General features: G+C 34.5%; 1 protein-coding gene across 3 annotated transcripts in view; it reads left to right on the forward strand.

Annotated features, from left to right (window-relative positions):
- CHIC1 (cysteine rich hydrophobic domain 1) overlaps nucleotides 1-15,828 on the forward strand; it is a gene marked incomplete at its 5' end in the record, with an annotated part of 179,617 nt that overhangs the window by 123,188 nt on the left and 40,601 nt on the right. The window contains one exon of one of the 3 annotated variants that reach the window (XM_081080883.1): nucleotides 551-1,951. The exons of the other annotated variants lie outside the window; for them this stretch is intronic. Coding sequence (XP_080937009.1) covers nucleotides 551-601 — 51 coding nt within the window. The 3' untranslated portion in view covers nucleotides 602-1,951. Of the gene's footprint in view, nucleotides 1-550; nucleotides 1,952-15,828 lie in introns of those variants that run through there. 3 annotated transcript variants of the gene reach the window in all.

The raw sequence follows: 15,828 nt of genomic DNA on the forward strand, positions 1-15,828 counted from the left end.
AAATTTATGTAACTTTACAAATATCTTTGTAAATATCTTTTCATTATTATATTTTCAAACCTTTAATTAAAATGTTTTAATCCATTTAGATACTTTATTATTTTTTACAAACAACTTGTAAAAGATAGTAATACTCAAGCAAATAGCAGCTTTAATAGAAAAATATATAGATGTAATATAGATAAAGGTATTTTTCTAATCCATATAGCACAATTTTAATTTCTTCCACTTTGCTAAAAAAAAAAGGGGGGGGGTAAGATGTGGAAGGACATAATAATGTAATAGGGGTTACTTTTCTTCACCTAAACAAATAGTTATTTTAAATCAGGTAATAAAAACTGTTAGCTACAGTAAGTAATTATATTTGCCAATTTGATTTAATTTTCAATCTAACAAAAATATGTGGTAAATTCTTTTTATAACTGTTTTATATATTTCACTTATAAAATATAGTCCTGTGAAAAATGAGTATAACGTTTCTGGGATATATGTAAGATATAGTCAGTGAAAATTATTATGTCAAATATTCTTGTTTGTTTTTATTTTACAGGTAATACTAATAGAATTCTTACCAAAATATCCCATATTCCGACCTGACTGAGGAATTTTATTCAGTCACTTCTGTGTTACCTGTCATTTCCTACCCTTAGTGCCTTGTAGATGATTTTGGAATGAAGATGGTCTCCTTCTGTGTTCAATTTATTCTTTATAATGGTAGAATATTTTCCTCACTCTTTTGTGTTGGTTTAAGAAGAAAATTTGCACATCTTTTTTGTTGTTGTTGTTAAATGAGGCTTGTGTTTTGCACTCTCCATTTTTAAATAAATACACACATACATGTGTATATGTAGTTGCCATTAAAGGTAAAACATTAGTGCTGGCGTTTTAAAAAAAAAACCAAAAACTGTTCTAAGCATGCTGCCTTATAATTTTCCTACTTGCTGTTTCTAAATAGGCATCATTTTTCTAGGCTACTTTAATGCTCTGTAATCCCATATTAAACATACATAAATAAGCTATTGGTAGCTTTTAGCAATGGTTTTACTCTTTCCTGCTTGTAAAGGACATGCAATTAATAGCACTGGTTTTGTCCTGCACTTAGCTAAATTATCATTTATGTTAGTGGATAAAATATTTAAACTTCTAAAGACTTGTAAATATTGTCTCTTTGCATAATGTACAATGTGGTATGCCATGGTTTACAGAATTTAATATTGCTCTTACTGTATTGCCAACAATTCTGCATAGATTTTAATATGATTGAAGTTTGTAAGCATCCTTTGGAATGTACATACTGTTAACATGCTATTGTATGGCAAAGCCACAATAAGTATGTTAAAAATTTCAGCTGTAGAACAGGGTTGCCCTTTGTAATGAGTTGATTAAAATTAAAATAATTTGAGATATTCTGCCTTGCACCTAAAACCAAGAACCTGATTTTTTCCATTTAATTTAGTAGTTCCAGTTTTGTCCTCCATTTCCATCCCCAAAAGAATTCATTTGACATCTGACACATTTCACAGCCTCAGTATTCTCATTTATTTACCTTAATGTTTCATTTCCCTTGTTTGAAAATACACACCATTATGACTTATAAAGGAGTATTTCAAGATTTCAAATGGTTTAGATGGTGGGTAGATCCCCATGAATGCCACTGCTAACCCCTTTTTGGAGTTCTGATATTCTATTTTGGGAAAGAGAGAGCTAATTGAAAAGCTGTACCTAAAGTATATGTAGTGGCTGAATCATAACTGATAAAATATTCTTAATCTTAATTTTGAGTATCTTTTTTCAACATTTGGATATTATAAATAAGGAAAGACAAGTATTTAGACCAAAATATTTTACTTTATAAATTCACCCCATATATAGCCTTTTCAGTGGTATGTGCATATTTCGCCTCACAATTAAGATAAGTGAGAACACCACACTTTAATTCTTCTAGAATTTGAAAAAAAAAATTATATATATATTATTATATATTACATATATTATACATGTAATATATATATTACATATATTATATACATATATAAGAATTACATATATTATTTGTAATTCTTAGTGCTAAAAATAAAAATATCTGGGACTGAATAATATTTTATTTATTACCTTTTATTGCTTTTAGTAAAGTTTTTTAGGCAAGCATTTATCCCAGTGAAGAGAACAATCATATCTTCATACAAGGTCAAACATTTTAAAGCCACTTGTAAAATTTATGCCTACTTTGACATCCACAGTCTTATACCAGTAATAGAAGAGGGGGAAAAAGAAACCTTATTTGATATGTGACTATAATTTTTGCCCAAACACTTTTTCACCTCCCTCAGTAGAGCCCCATTACCATGCCACCCAGCCACCCAGAATCTAACTTTTCATATGTTGTGTGTGTCTGCAAATATCATGTTTCTATGCTGCACAACTGAAGGTGTATTTTTATAGACAAGGTGGAAACCTCTGAAAATGCATACCAAATGTCTTTTTTTATAGGTAAGGTCAGGGAAACATTTTATCTGTGGTTTATGTTCCGGTTAATATCATCAGATTTATTCTTCAAACTGTGACAGTTTAATACCAAAATTGATTTGAAAAATAATACAAAATTCCTAATTATCACTGATAGAATAATTACTTGTAAATGTCAATCCATAAAATCTCATTTCTTATATAAATTTAGCATTTAGCCATGTGATGGTCATTGTAACTTTTTCTACCATGTATAAATCACACTTGGTTTTACTCAAAGAACAGCAGAAAGTAGTGAATCGTTTCCATGATATAAATATTGAGACAGAAATAGAGTGCATCTGAAGGCCACAGAGTATAATTCAAGTTACAATAGTATTTGTTATAAAAACCATTTGTATAAACTTAATTTTAAAACCTACTCTAATTGCTTTTAAATGTGTTACTTTATTGATCATTATGCTGGTTGACTCATTTTATTTTCTTGAAACTATTCAGAAAATAACCAGTATTCTTTTTTACTTTCTTATATGACTGCTTTTTCAAGCTATTTGCATTTGGCTGGGGCTAATTTTCATTTGGGGTTTTAGAATGCTTTGGGGGAGGGATTATTTTCAATGAAATTGGCAACAGTGAATGCTGAAATGACAGAGCACACTAGTGGTCATTAATTCCTCCCCCTGGTCTTTTTTTCTTTATCCTCAAGATAGAATGTACTCAGATATTTTCATCAAGTTAGTAAAATATTTTTGTAAAAGTTGTTTTTTAATTGAAGAAAGTAATTTTTAATTTTTTTGCTACATAATAATCCTTTATTAAACTTGCTGTGGTCATTTCCAGAGAAAATAACATGTATTTGCCAAAGTATATAAATCTCACAAATCTTTAAGGTTACAAGTTAAAACTGGTTCCTCTCTAACTTACCTTTATGCAGCTCCATCCCCATTACACCTTTAAGCACTCGAATTGTAGATAAAATGAAATAAACTTTAAACCTTTTTCAACTATTCTTTGTTCCCTTTTAACCCTCATGTTAATTCAAGAAAGAGACCATTGTAGTCAACTGTTAGAAGTGGATGGGAAAGTGCCTTGTCTTTTTTGAAAAAAATTAGCATCTTATGTGAAAGGAGGAAGAATAGATGAATTGGTAGAAATTAGATTTAAAACTATCTTTTCAATTAAGTATATTTCACTAACACATTATATTTCTTCTACTTGTTTAAATCTGTTTAAAGCCTGTTTTTTTCTTTTCCCCTAATCATGTGATCCATTAGTGACAAAATATTACAGAACAAGACTGTCACAAAACTACTTTAATTCTAATGCTAGTGCAAGTGTAATTTAACATGGTTCTGGAACAACAATGGTCTTGGATTGAAGCCCCACCAAAACCCACTTAAGTATTGAATAGACATACTATTCATATTATTATGACCTATAAATACTGTCTGATCAATTGAACTGTATTAATACTTAGTACTCTACCATTTTTAATGAAATTTATTCTTGTTTTGTAATAATTGGAGTGAAGTTTCACAACATTTGTAAGTCTTTGAAAAAATAAGGTTTTTTTCAAATGTATGAGAGCTTTAAAAATTAATATTTTAATTTTGCTTACAAATCACTTACAAAATCAAACCTCAATAACTCACTACTACCTAAGGTTGTGGGTTCAATCCCTGATCAAGGCACAAACAAGAATCAACCAATGAATGCATAGATGGGTGGAACAAGGGATCAATATTTCTCTCTTTCTTACCCCCTCCCTCTAAAAATCAATCAATAAATAAAATATTTTTAAAAGGAACCTCACTGCTTGAATAATATTTCATTAGAATTTATTTTTATCTAGAAAAATATAGAAATTATATCTGTTTAATGGGAGCAGTTTCACATAGTGGAAATATTTTTTGCTAATTTGATTATAAGATGCTCAAATTTATTGAAATTAGATCCTCCTATGCCTATAAAATTCTACTTTAAAAATCCATTTTGCAACAATTGTCAAACTGTTTGGGTTCCTTTAAATGGTGAACTATAGGAAAATTTTCCACAGAAAAGAAATTGGTTTATTAACATTACCTTTTTATGTAATATGTGGTCTAAAAATAAGGTTGATGATGGCAACCTGAGAATATGTTTTCTTTTCTGTGGACTTCAGATTCGTACTATACGAGGAAATTATCTAATCTTATGGGCTCCTTAAAAGTCACTTAAATTACACGTCAATCTCTTTATCTGTAAAATCATGGGGTTGAGCCTAGAGCTAGACAGAAAATTAGAAATCACCTAATCATGTTCTTTGATTTTAGGAATCCTTAAGAAATTTTTACCGTACAGAATCTCAGAATGATTTTTCTTAAATCTACTACACTTTGTGAGTATTCCCAGAGTGCCTTGCACGCAGTAAGTTTGATTCACCAACTGGCTCCTAGCTGGTATGTATTCATATCACACAGACTTAAAGAACGTTATGCTTGCTAGACCTCAGCCCTATATGGTAATAAGAATTAATGTAGCCGAAACCGGTTTGGCTCAGTGGATAGAGCGTCGGCCTGCGGACTGAAAGGTCCCAGGTTCGATTCCGGTCAAGGGCATGTACCTTGGTTGCGGGCACATCCCCAGTGGGGAGTGTGCAGGAGGCAGCTGGTCGATGTTTCTCTCTCATCGATGTTTCTAACTATCTCTCTCCTTTCCTCTCTGTAAAAACTCAATAAAATATATTTTAAAAAAAAAAGAATTAATGTAATTTCTCTAGGAACTGAGGACAGGTCTGTAGTGTTTGCCTATGTGGAGTCTAACTACATAGTTGGTATCCAGACAAAAATTATAGCTGTAACAACAATGGAGATATGGGAGGACCTACTTTAACATTAATGTAAAAAGTTTCATATTCTATCCGTTATCTGTTTCAGTGACTTATTAAGCTCCACATCTTCAAAAAGATCAGTTGGAACAAATTGATAATATTAAATAGAAAGGAAAGTGGTATGAAATTCAAACCCAAGTCACTTCTGGTTGGTTCAGTTCTTAGCTCTGCTGCTTAATTCCTCTGTACCGTGTGTCCTCATTGTGTAAGTGGGGACAATATTCTTGTCCTACCTCACAGGGGAATTGAAGATTTTTTCATATATTAATGTGATTTTTGAAGTTGACTGGAAGATATACTGGACATCATAGTTTTGTATTTTTAAATAAATTGCTTTAAATCTGTTATGTTTTCTTTCTCAGTTAAACCCTGCAGAATGAGTGTTACAGTTAATCTGATTTTCAGTGGCAAATGTTGTTACCAGTCCCCTATGTGTTAACATGGGTAGTTGTGTTACGTTACGTTACGTTACGTTACGTTACGTTACGTTACGCTAATACTTGATTTAGGGAGGAAAAGTGGGTAGATATAAACCAGTAGTTCCCAACTTGGGGCAGATGAAGATAGCAGTAAAGGCATCTTTCAACCCTTTTCAATATTTCGAAAAGTATACTAGAGATCATATATTTGTTCATAATATTTTTTCTGCACAAGTCAACTAAGAAATTGAATTTCCATGCATTTTGCTTATATTTTTTTAATTCTATGTAACAGTAGTTAAGACACACTGATCAAAAGCTGTGGATGGCAGCAGAATAATAAAAAAATCAGAAAGCCTATTACATACAATTTAGTAAACAAAATACTTGAAAACATGGGAAGGAATAATAAAGGGATTCTTATGGTGAAATGTTGGGATCCACTTTGATAAAGTAACTAAGATTATTTGACCCTTTCCACAGACTGCTTACCCCATCCCTAAATAATGAAATGCTAGATTATGTGTGTTTGTGTTTTTGGCAAGATTGGACTATATAACTTCGGGTTAGAACTTGCCTTCAGTTTTGTTTGTTTGTTTCAGAATTATATAACTGAGCTAATTTATTTAGATGTGTATGTGAAGTATACATACACACACATAGAATTGCAAATGTGGAAAGTGTTATAATGTCATGTTCTAGCATCAGAGTAAAAATCATCTTCTGAGATTCAAAGTAGTTCTGCTCATAAATTCAATGTGATGAGTCAAGGCAATACTTTCTCAAAGTTCCTTTTATTCCTGCATATTTTCTTTGCATTTATCTTGGATTAATTTTCTATTTTTCTAGTAAGCAAATAGTATAAAATTGTTTTAATGGACTTTGAAACAAGGTATAAATGTTTGAAATTATATAATCTGTGAGCTAGTTTGCCATCCTTGGACTAACCACATATAAATGAGTCTCACCTGCAAAAACAAGAAATATTGGTAGCCAAAGCAGGCATTGATCAAAACATCTGTTTGAAAAATCTAGGATTTCTATTTTTTGGCAGAGGATTCCTATTGGGACAACTTTTTTAGAAAAGAATAGAAGTGGCTATGTCCATTCAAGCCAAGAACTTCCATGCATCTTATATTGTTACATAGCCTGTGGAATGAATTCATTTTTCTCCTTTGAGTTCTGGAGTAGCCCCCGCAAGAACTTAACCTATTTATGGCTGTGCCAAAATTAAGAATACCTGCCTCTCAGAAACTTTCGCTGCTGCTTCTGTCATCGTTCACTTGTCAGATATAAAATTTTATTATCTCAGGATGCAAAATTACAATAAAGTGCAAATCTATGTTAATGAATTGAATTGTGTGTTCTTTGCTGAATCTTCCTTTCTTCCTTCTCTTCCCTGTTTTCACCATTATAATTCTTCCTTTTAAAAAATTTATTTTGCATATTGCCCTTTTACACATTTGCTAGTGTTATGTCTGACCCTGTAAGTAATTCATGCTACATATTGTTTTGGGGAGCCTTTGTTGTGCCTAATTCTTGGCATTTGGCTAAGTAGGAATCTATATATATAAAACCCTAAGTGACCGGTCAACCGTTTGACCAGTAGCTATGGCGTGCATTGACCACTAGGGGGCAGACGCTCAATGCAGGAGCTGCCCCCTGGTGGTCAGTGCATTCCCACAGCGGGAGCACTGCTCAGTGACGGATCCGGTGCCAGACGCCAGGCTCACAGCTGGAATGCAGCTGGAGTGGAATGAGCCTCTCCTGCCTCCCCAGCAGCACTACCCAGCAGTGGCCATGGCAGGCGGCAGGCACATGCAGGCACAGCGGGGCCGGGATGAATCCCAGCCTGGACTTGGGCTCCCCTCTGACCACCATCCTACTCAAGCTGATTAACAAGTAATAATACTAGATTACTTAAACTTATGAGAAACTTGCAAGTTCAACAAAACAGCAAAATGTAACTAACAAAAAAACCTATTTAATATTCCCCACTATCTTTGGTAATTGTACTGAATATGTCAAAAAGACTTTAAATTCAAAATATTAAAGCAGAGATGATACACTAACCTACAGAGAAGTTTCATAATGTTTTGTTTCAAAATTCTTTTTTTTTTAAACTATACTATATGGGTGGAGCAAAAAAAAATTATACTTTTCATTGATAACTTCTTGGATGTGGAGTAGCATGTGTTGTATGGAAAATGCTTTTTATGGTATTTTATACTATTGAGGGCCAAAGCCACATGCCTTTAAATCTGCCATTAAATAATATCTAACACTTAATGAGATACTTCACTTACCTAAATGTATAAAATTCTCTGAGAAAAACCAGAATTCTCCCATTGTAGTTAACCATAAATCTGAGTTGTAATTCCTGTTCTGTCAACTGAGTGACCTCTAGGAAATATCAGGACACTCAGTGAGTGATTTTTATCCATTATACCCAAGGTAGGACGTTGGGTTAGATCAAGATTGCAAGCTAAGCTATAGCAAATCCTTAGACATGTCTTTTTGACACATTTTTCTCATATTTTAAATTAGTTGCATGAACTTAAAAGTAAGAGACTTCATATGTGAATAGTCAACTAGAGCTGAGTAGCAGCCTGTCCCTTTTATATGAAGCATTTATTTTCTGTTTTTCCATGGTTGTTACTATTCCCTCTTGTCTTCCCGAAACTCAGGTTGTATTGTTTTTCTTGTATAGTTTTTTTTCAAAAGCAAAATATTTCTCTTTCAAAATTGAGAAAAAGTACAGACCATAACACCTGCATATATTCTTTTTAAAAGTTTGGTGGGTTTGGAGAATGGAGACAGGATTTTGTGTGTGTGGGGAAGGGAAGTGTTTTCTTATAAATGACCTGTTTTATTCATTGATGGTATCTAGTGATTGTGGGCAATTGATATCACAGCCCCTGATCTAGATTATCATTAAAGCCACATTTGATTCTGACATTGTGAGTTTCCATGAGATGATTCTATAACATACGTGTATTTCAAATTGTTATTCTTTTGAAGGTCTGTATATGATGATGAATGGATGATGTTGATGAAACTGGCCAAGCTTCCAAATAGAATAGTGGAATCAAAATCTCTACCTACTGCCCTGGCCTGTTTTGCTCAGTGGCTAGAGCATCAGCCTGCAGACTGAAGGGCCTTGGGTTCAATTCTGGTCAAGGGCACATACTTCGGTTGTCGGCTCTTCCCTTGTCCAGGCCTTAGTTGGGACTCATGCAGGAGGCAATCAATTGATGTGCTTCTCCCACATTGATATTTCTCTCTGTCTTTCCCACTCTCTAAAAATCAATGGAAAAATATCCTCAAGTGAAGATGAGAAAAAAAAATCTCCACCTGGTGAAGATTTCTAGGCTGGTGTGGCTTATGTGGTTGGGCATTGACCTATGAACCAGGAGGTCAGGATTCCTGGTCAGGGCACATGCCTGAATTCCAGGCTCCATTTCCAGTAGGGGGCGTGCAGGAGGAGCCGATCAATGATTCTCTCTCATCATTGATGTTTCTATCTCTCCCTCTCCCTTCCTCTCTGAAATCAATAAAAATATATTTTAAAAAACTATGAAGAAATAGAAGTATGATGAAAAAATAAAAATCTCATAATCTCACCATCTTTATCATTTTAATTTTAAGTTGCATAACATTTGATGTATGTGTATAGTGCCTTTTTTTTAAGTTTTTAATTATATTGTATGCTGTGTGTATTTGCATATTTTCCCATATTGATATGTAATCTTTGAAATTTTATATAGTAGTACAATGTTTATGACAAAATTTAGTCATTTCCCACTGTTTGGTATTTAGTTTGTTTTCAATGTTTTTCTATTATGAATAATGTCTACATGAGCATATTCTTCTTTTTATAAAATTTGTTGGGATGACATCGGTTACTAAGATTATATAGGATTTAAGTTTACATTTCTATAATACATCATCTGTATACTGCATTGTGTGTTCACCACTCAAAATCAATTCTTCTGTCACCATATACTTGACTTTTTTTACCCTTTACTATCCCCCCAACACCTCTTCCTTCTGGTTACCATTATACTGCTCTCTGTGTCTAGAACTTTCTTTTTCTTGTTTGTTCATTTTTTACTATCAGTTTTATATCCTACTTATACGTGAAATCATATGGTTCTTAACTTTTTCTATCTTATTTATTTCACTTAGCATGATATTCTCAACGTTCATCTATGTTATGTTGCCTCAAATAGCAGTATTCCAAATCTTTTCTTATGGCTGAATAGTATTCCATAGTATTTATGTACCACATCTTCTTTATCCAACCCTCTATCAAAGGACACTTTGGGTGTCTCCAAATCTTAGCTACCGTGAATAGTGCTGCAGTGAACATAAGGGTGCATATATCTTTGCACATAAATGTTTTCAAATTTTTCTGGCAGATACCCAGAAGAGGGGTTGCTGGGTCATATGATAACTCTATTTTTTAAATTTATTTTTATTTTTAAATTCTTTATTGTTGAAAGTATTACACATGTCCCCCTTTTATGCTTAATTTTTGAGATACCTCCATACTGTTTTTCACAGTGCCTGTACCAGTTTACGTGCCCACCAGCAGTGAGTGAGGGTTCCTTTTTCTCCACAACCTCTCCAAAACTTGCTATTACTTGTCTTGTTGATAATAGCCATTCTAACAGGTGTGAGGTGGTATCTCATTGTAGTTTTCGTTTGCATTTCCCTATTAGCTAGTGAAGTTGAGAATCTTTACATATATCTGTTGGCCATTTGTATGTCTTTTTTGTTTTATTTTGTTTGTGTGTGTGTTTTGTTTTGTTTTGTTTTTTGTTCCTCACCCAAGGATATTTTTTAATTGATTTTAGAGAGGGAGAGGAAAATGTCGATGTGGGAGAGAAGCATCAATTAGTTGCCTCCCATAGTACACCCCAACTGGGGATCAAACCCTCAACCTAAGTAAGTGCCCTGACTGAGAATTGAACCCATGACCTTTTGGTGTATGGGACAATGCTCCAACCAATGGAGCCACACCAGCAGGACTATTTGTAAGTCTTCTTGGGAGAAGTGTCTATGCAGGTACTCTGCCCATTTTATTTTTTCTGTTCATCAGATTATTTATTCACTTGATTCTTAGATTCACTTGTTTATAGATGCATATTTGTTGTTCATAATTTGTATCTTTACCTTTTTCTTCTGCTTCCACTTCTTAAAGGATACCTTTCAGCATTTCATATAATCCTGGTTTGGTGGTGATGAACTCCTTTAGCTTTTCCTTATCTGTGAAGCTCTTTATCTGACCTTCAATTCTGAATGATAGCTTTGCTGGATAAAGTAATCTTGTTTGCAGGTTCTTGGTATCCATCACTTTGAATATTTCTTGCCACTCTCTTCTGGCCTGCAAAGTTTCTGTTGAGAAATCAGCTGACAGTTGTATGGGTATTCCCTTGTAGGTAACTGAGTTTCTTTCTCTTGCTGCTTTTAAGATTCTCTCTTTGTCTTTTGCTCTTGACATTTTAATTATGATGTGTCTTGGTGTGGTCCTCTTTGGATTCCTCCTGTTTGGGGTTCTCTGCGCTTCTTGAACCTGTAAGTCTATTTCTTTCACCAGGTGGGGGAAGTTTTCTGTCATTATTTCTTCAAATAGGTTTTCAATGTCTTGCTCTCTCTCATCTTCTGGCACCCCTATAATTCTGATGTTGGTACACTTGAAGCTCTCCCAGAGTCTCCTTACACTATCTTCGTATTTTTGCATTTTTTTTCATTTTGCTTTTCTGGTTGGGTGTTTTTTGCTTCTTCACACTTCAAATCTTTGACTTGATTCTTGCGCTCCTCTGGTCTGCTGTTGGGAGTCTGTATAATATTCATTATTTCAGTCCGTGTATGCTTAATTTCTAGTTGGTTCTTTATCACAACATCGAGGGTCTCATTAGATTTCTTGAGGATCTCACTACATTTATCGGCAGTTTCTAGAAAATTATTGAAAGACCTTAAAAGTGTGGTTTTGAGCTCTATATCTTCCATTTCTGACATTTGCATCCTTTTTCTTTGTCTCCGCAGTTTTTTATGTTTTCTTGGTGCACCCCCTAGTGGTCTTTGTGCGCAGTCTTGTTGTAGTTAAGCCTTGATTGTTGTAGGTAATACTAGAGGGGATTTGACCTCCAGGCCAAGTGGCTGTCCATTTTTTAATTGGATTGTTTGTTTAGTGTTGAGTTGTATGAGTTCTTTATATAGCTCAATATTAACCCCTTGTTGGGGCTGTTGTTTGCAAATAACTTCTCTCATTTCCTCGGTTGCCTTTTCTTTGGTTGCTGGATTATTTTGCAGAGCCAAAGCTGTTGTTTTTTAATAAACCTTTATTGTTGAAAGTATTATGTGTCCCTTTTTTTCCAGCACATTGACCCCCTTCAGCCCACCACTGCCCCCCGCCCCCTGCCCCATGCCCTCACCACCGTATTGTCTGCGTCCATGGGTTATGAATATATGCATACAAGGTTTTGGTTGATTACCTGCTATCCACCCACCCTCCCCCACCTTCCCTCCAAGATTTCCAACTCTGTTCCATACTTCCATGTCTCTGGATCTACTCCATTCATCCGTTTATTTTGTTAGATTAGACATATGAGTGAGATCATGTGATACTTGTCTTTCTCTGACTGACTTATTTCACTTAGCATGACACTCTCCAGGTTCCCCCATGCTGTCTCAAAGGGTAAGAGAACCTTTGGGTCTATTGCCAATTTTTTAATTGGATTGTTTATCTCCCTTCTGTTAAGTTGTATGGGTTCCTTATATGGTTTGGATATGAAACCTTTATCAGATGTATCATTGCCAAATATGTTCTCCCATACAGCGGCCTCCCTTTTTGTTTTGCTGTGCAGAAGCTTTTTATTTTGATGTAGTCCCATTTATTTTCTCCTAAGTTTCCTTTGTCCTAGGAGATGTATCCATAAACATATTGCTACAAGAGATGTCTGAGATTATGCTGCCTATGGTTTCTTCTAAGATTGTTATGGTTTCACATCTTAAATTTAAGTCTTTTATCCATTTTGAGTTTATTCTTGTGTACGGTGTAAGTTGGTGGTCTAGTTTCATTCTTTTGCATGTATCTGTCCAATTTTCCAACACCATTTATTGAAAAGACTGTCTTGCTCCATTGTATGCTCTTGCCTCCTTAGTCAAATATTTTTTATTTAAATTCTTTATTGTTTAAAGTATAAAATATGTCTCCCTTTTCCACCATTGACCTCAAAACTCTCCCACACACACACTCCCAGCACGTGTCCCCACCCCCCTGCTGTCTTTGTCCTTTGGTTATGCTTATATGCATGCATACAAGTCCTTTGGTTGATCTCTTACTCCCCCCACTTCTACCCTGCCCTGCCTTCCCTCAGAGGCTCCATCTGTTTGATGCTTCTATGTCCCTGTATCTATTTTAGTTCATCAGTTTATGTTGTTCACTATATTCAACAAATGCTTGAGATCATGTGATATTTATCTTTCTCCAATTGGCTTATTTTGCTTAGCATAATGCTCTCCAGGTCCATCCATGCCGTTGCAAATGGTAAGAGTTCTTTCTTTTTTTCACAGCAGCATAATATACCACTGTGTAGATGTACCATAGTTTTTTAATCCACTCATCTGCTGATGGGCACTTAGGCTGTTTCCAAGTCTTAGCTATTGTAAATTGTGCTGTTGTGAACATAGGGATGCATATATCCTTTCTGATTGGTGTTTCTAGTTTCTTGGGATATTTTCCTAGAAGTGGGATGACTGGGTCAAATGGGAGTTCCATTTTTAATTTTTTGAGGAAACTCCATACTGTTTTCCACAGTGGCTGCACCAGTCTGCATTCCCACCAGCAGTGCACAGGGTTCCTTTTTCTCCACATCCTCAACAGTATGTGTCTTTGTCAATTTGTTGATGATAGCCATTCTGACAAGTGGGAGATGGTACCTCATTGTCATTTTGATTTGCATCTCTCAAATAATTAGTGACTTTGTGCATGTTTTCATATGTCTCTTGGCTTTCAGTGTGTCCACTTTCAAAAAGTGTCTATTTAGGTCCTTTGCCCATTTTTTTTTATTGGATTGTTTATCTTTCTTTTTAAAAGTTATACGAGTTCCCTATAAATTTTGGAGATTAAACCCTTATCAAATGTAACATTGGCAAATATGTTCTCCCATACAGTGCCCTCCCTTTTCGTTTTGTTGATGGTTTCTTTTGCTGTGCAGAAGCTTTTTATTTTGATGTAGTCCCATTTGTTTATTTTCTCCTTAGTTTCCATTGCCCTAGGAGCTGTATTGGTAAAGATATTGCTACAACATATGTCTGATATTTTGCTGCCTATGGATGCTTCGAAAATTTTTATGGTTTCCCATCTTACATTTAAGGCCTTTATCCATTTTTAGTTTATTTTTGTGTATGGTGCCAGTTAGTTGTCTAGTTTCATCTTTTTGCATGTATCTGTCCAATTTTCCCAACACCATCTATTGAAGAGACTGTCTTGCCACCTTTGTCAAATATTTAGCCTAATGGCTTGGGTCGATTTCTGGGTTCTTTGTTCTATTCCATTGATCTAGATGCCTGTTCTTATGCCAGTATCAGGCTGTTTTGTTTACGGTGACTTTACAATATAACTTGAAAACTGGTATTATGATTCCTCCAACTTTGTTCTTCTTTCTGAAGATTGCTGGAGCTATTTCAGGTCCTTTTTGATTCCATATAAATTTTTGGACTACTAAGTCGGTGAATATGCCCTGGGTATTTTAATAGGGATTGCACTGAATAAGTAGATTGCTTTACGCAGTATGGACATTTTAATGATGTTGATTGTAAAAATCCATGAACACGGTATATTCTTCCACTTGTTTATATTTCCTTCTGTCTCTTTTTTCAACTTCTTGCAGTTTTCAGAAGACAGGTCTTTTACCTCCTTAGTTAAGTTTATTCCTAAGTATTTCATTTTTTCATTGCAGTGGTAACTGGGAGTTCATCATTGATACTGGCCTGTAATTCTCTTTCTTTGTAGTGTCTTTATCTGGTTTTGGAATTAGGATAATGCTGGCCTCATAAAAAGAGCTTAGGAGTATTCCTTCCTCTTGAATTTTTTGGAATAGTTAGAGGTGTATAGGTGTTAGTTCTTTGAATTTATGGTAAAACTCCCCTGTGAAGCCATCCATACTTGGGCTTTTCTTTTGCTGGGAGTTTTTTGATTAATGCTTCTATTTCCTCAGCTGTTACTAGCCTATTCAGGTTTTCTGATTCTTCCTGATTCAGTTTTGGGGGATTGTATTTTTCTAGGAATTTGTCCATTTCATCTACAATGTCCAGCTTCTTGGCATATCAGTGTTCATAGTATTTTTTTAGAATCCTTTTATATTTCTGTGGCGTCAGTGGTTACTTCTAAAAAAGCTTTCACTTCTTTTTTTTACATTTTGAACTTTTGAATTTACTACCATTCTACTGACAATTTTGCATTTTATTTTTTTACTGAATATTGGTTCAAAATATTTTTAGACACATAACATTTAAAACATTTGTTTTTCTTAATTAAAATTATTGAACACATTAAAGAGCTTTTGACAAACAAACACATGTGAAGCACAACAGAGATGATATTTACAAGATACTTTGGATTCTCTTCAGTGGTTTCCATGACAATATCAACATTTGCCTTAGTGCAATCACTGAGTGATTATGTTTGCCTTCAAATATTTTATGTAGTATAAAGTTGGCAACTCTGATTTAGAGCAAGTATACTCTTTACTTTTTTAATTTTTTATTAAGTTATTACATATGTGTCCTTATCCCCACGTTACTCCCCATCCCCCCCACTCATGCCTTCACCCCCCTGTTGTCTGTGTCCATTGGTTAGGCCTATATGCTTGCATATAAGTCCTTTGGTTGATCTATCCCCCTTACCCCCACCCTCCCCTACCTTCCCTCTGAGGTTTGACGGTCTGATTGATGCTTCTCTGTCTCTGGATCTGTTTTTGTTCATCAGTTTATGTTGTTCATTATATTCCATAAATGAGTGAGATCATGTGATATTTATCTCTCTCTGACTGGCTTAGCATAATG

Source organism: Myotis nattereri (genome assembly GCF_964212035.1).
Source record: "Myotis nattereri genome assembly, chromosome: X".
In the NCBI taxonomy this organism is placed as follows: domain Eukaryota; kingdom Metazoa; phylum Chordata; class Mammalia; order Chiroptera; family Vespertilionidae; genus Myotis; species Myotis nattereri.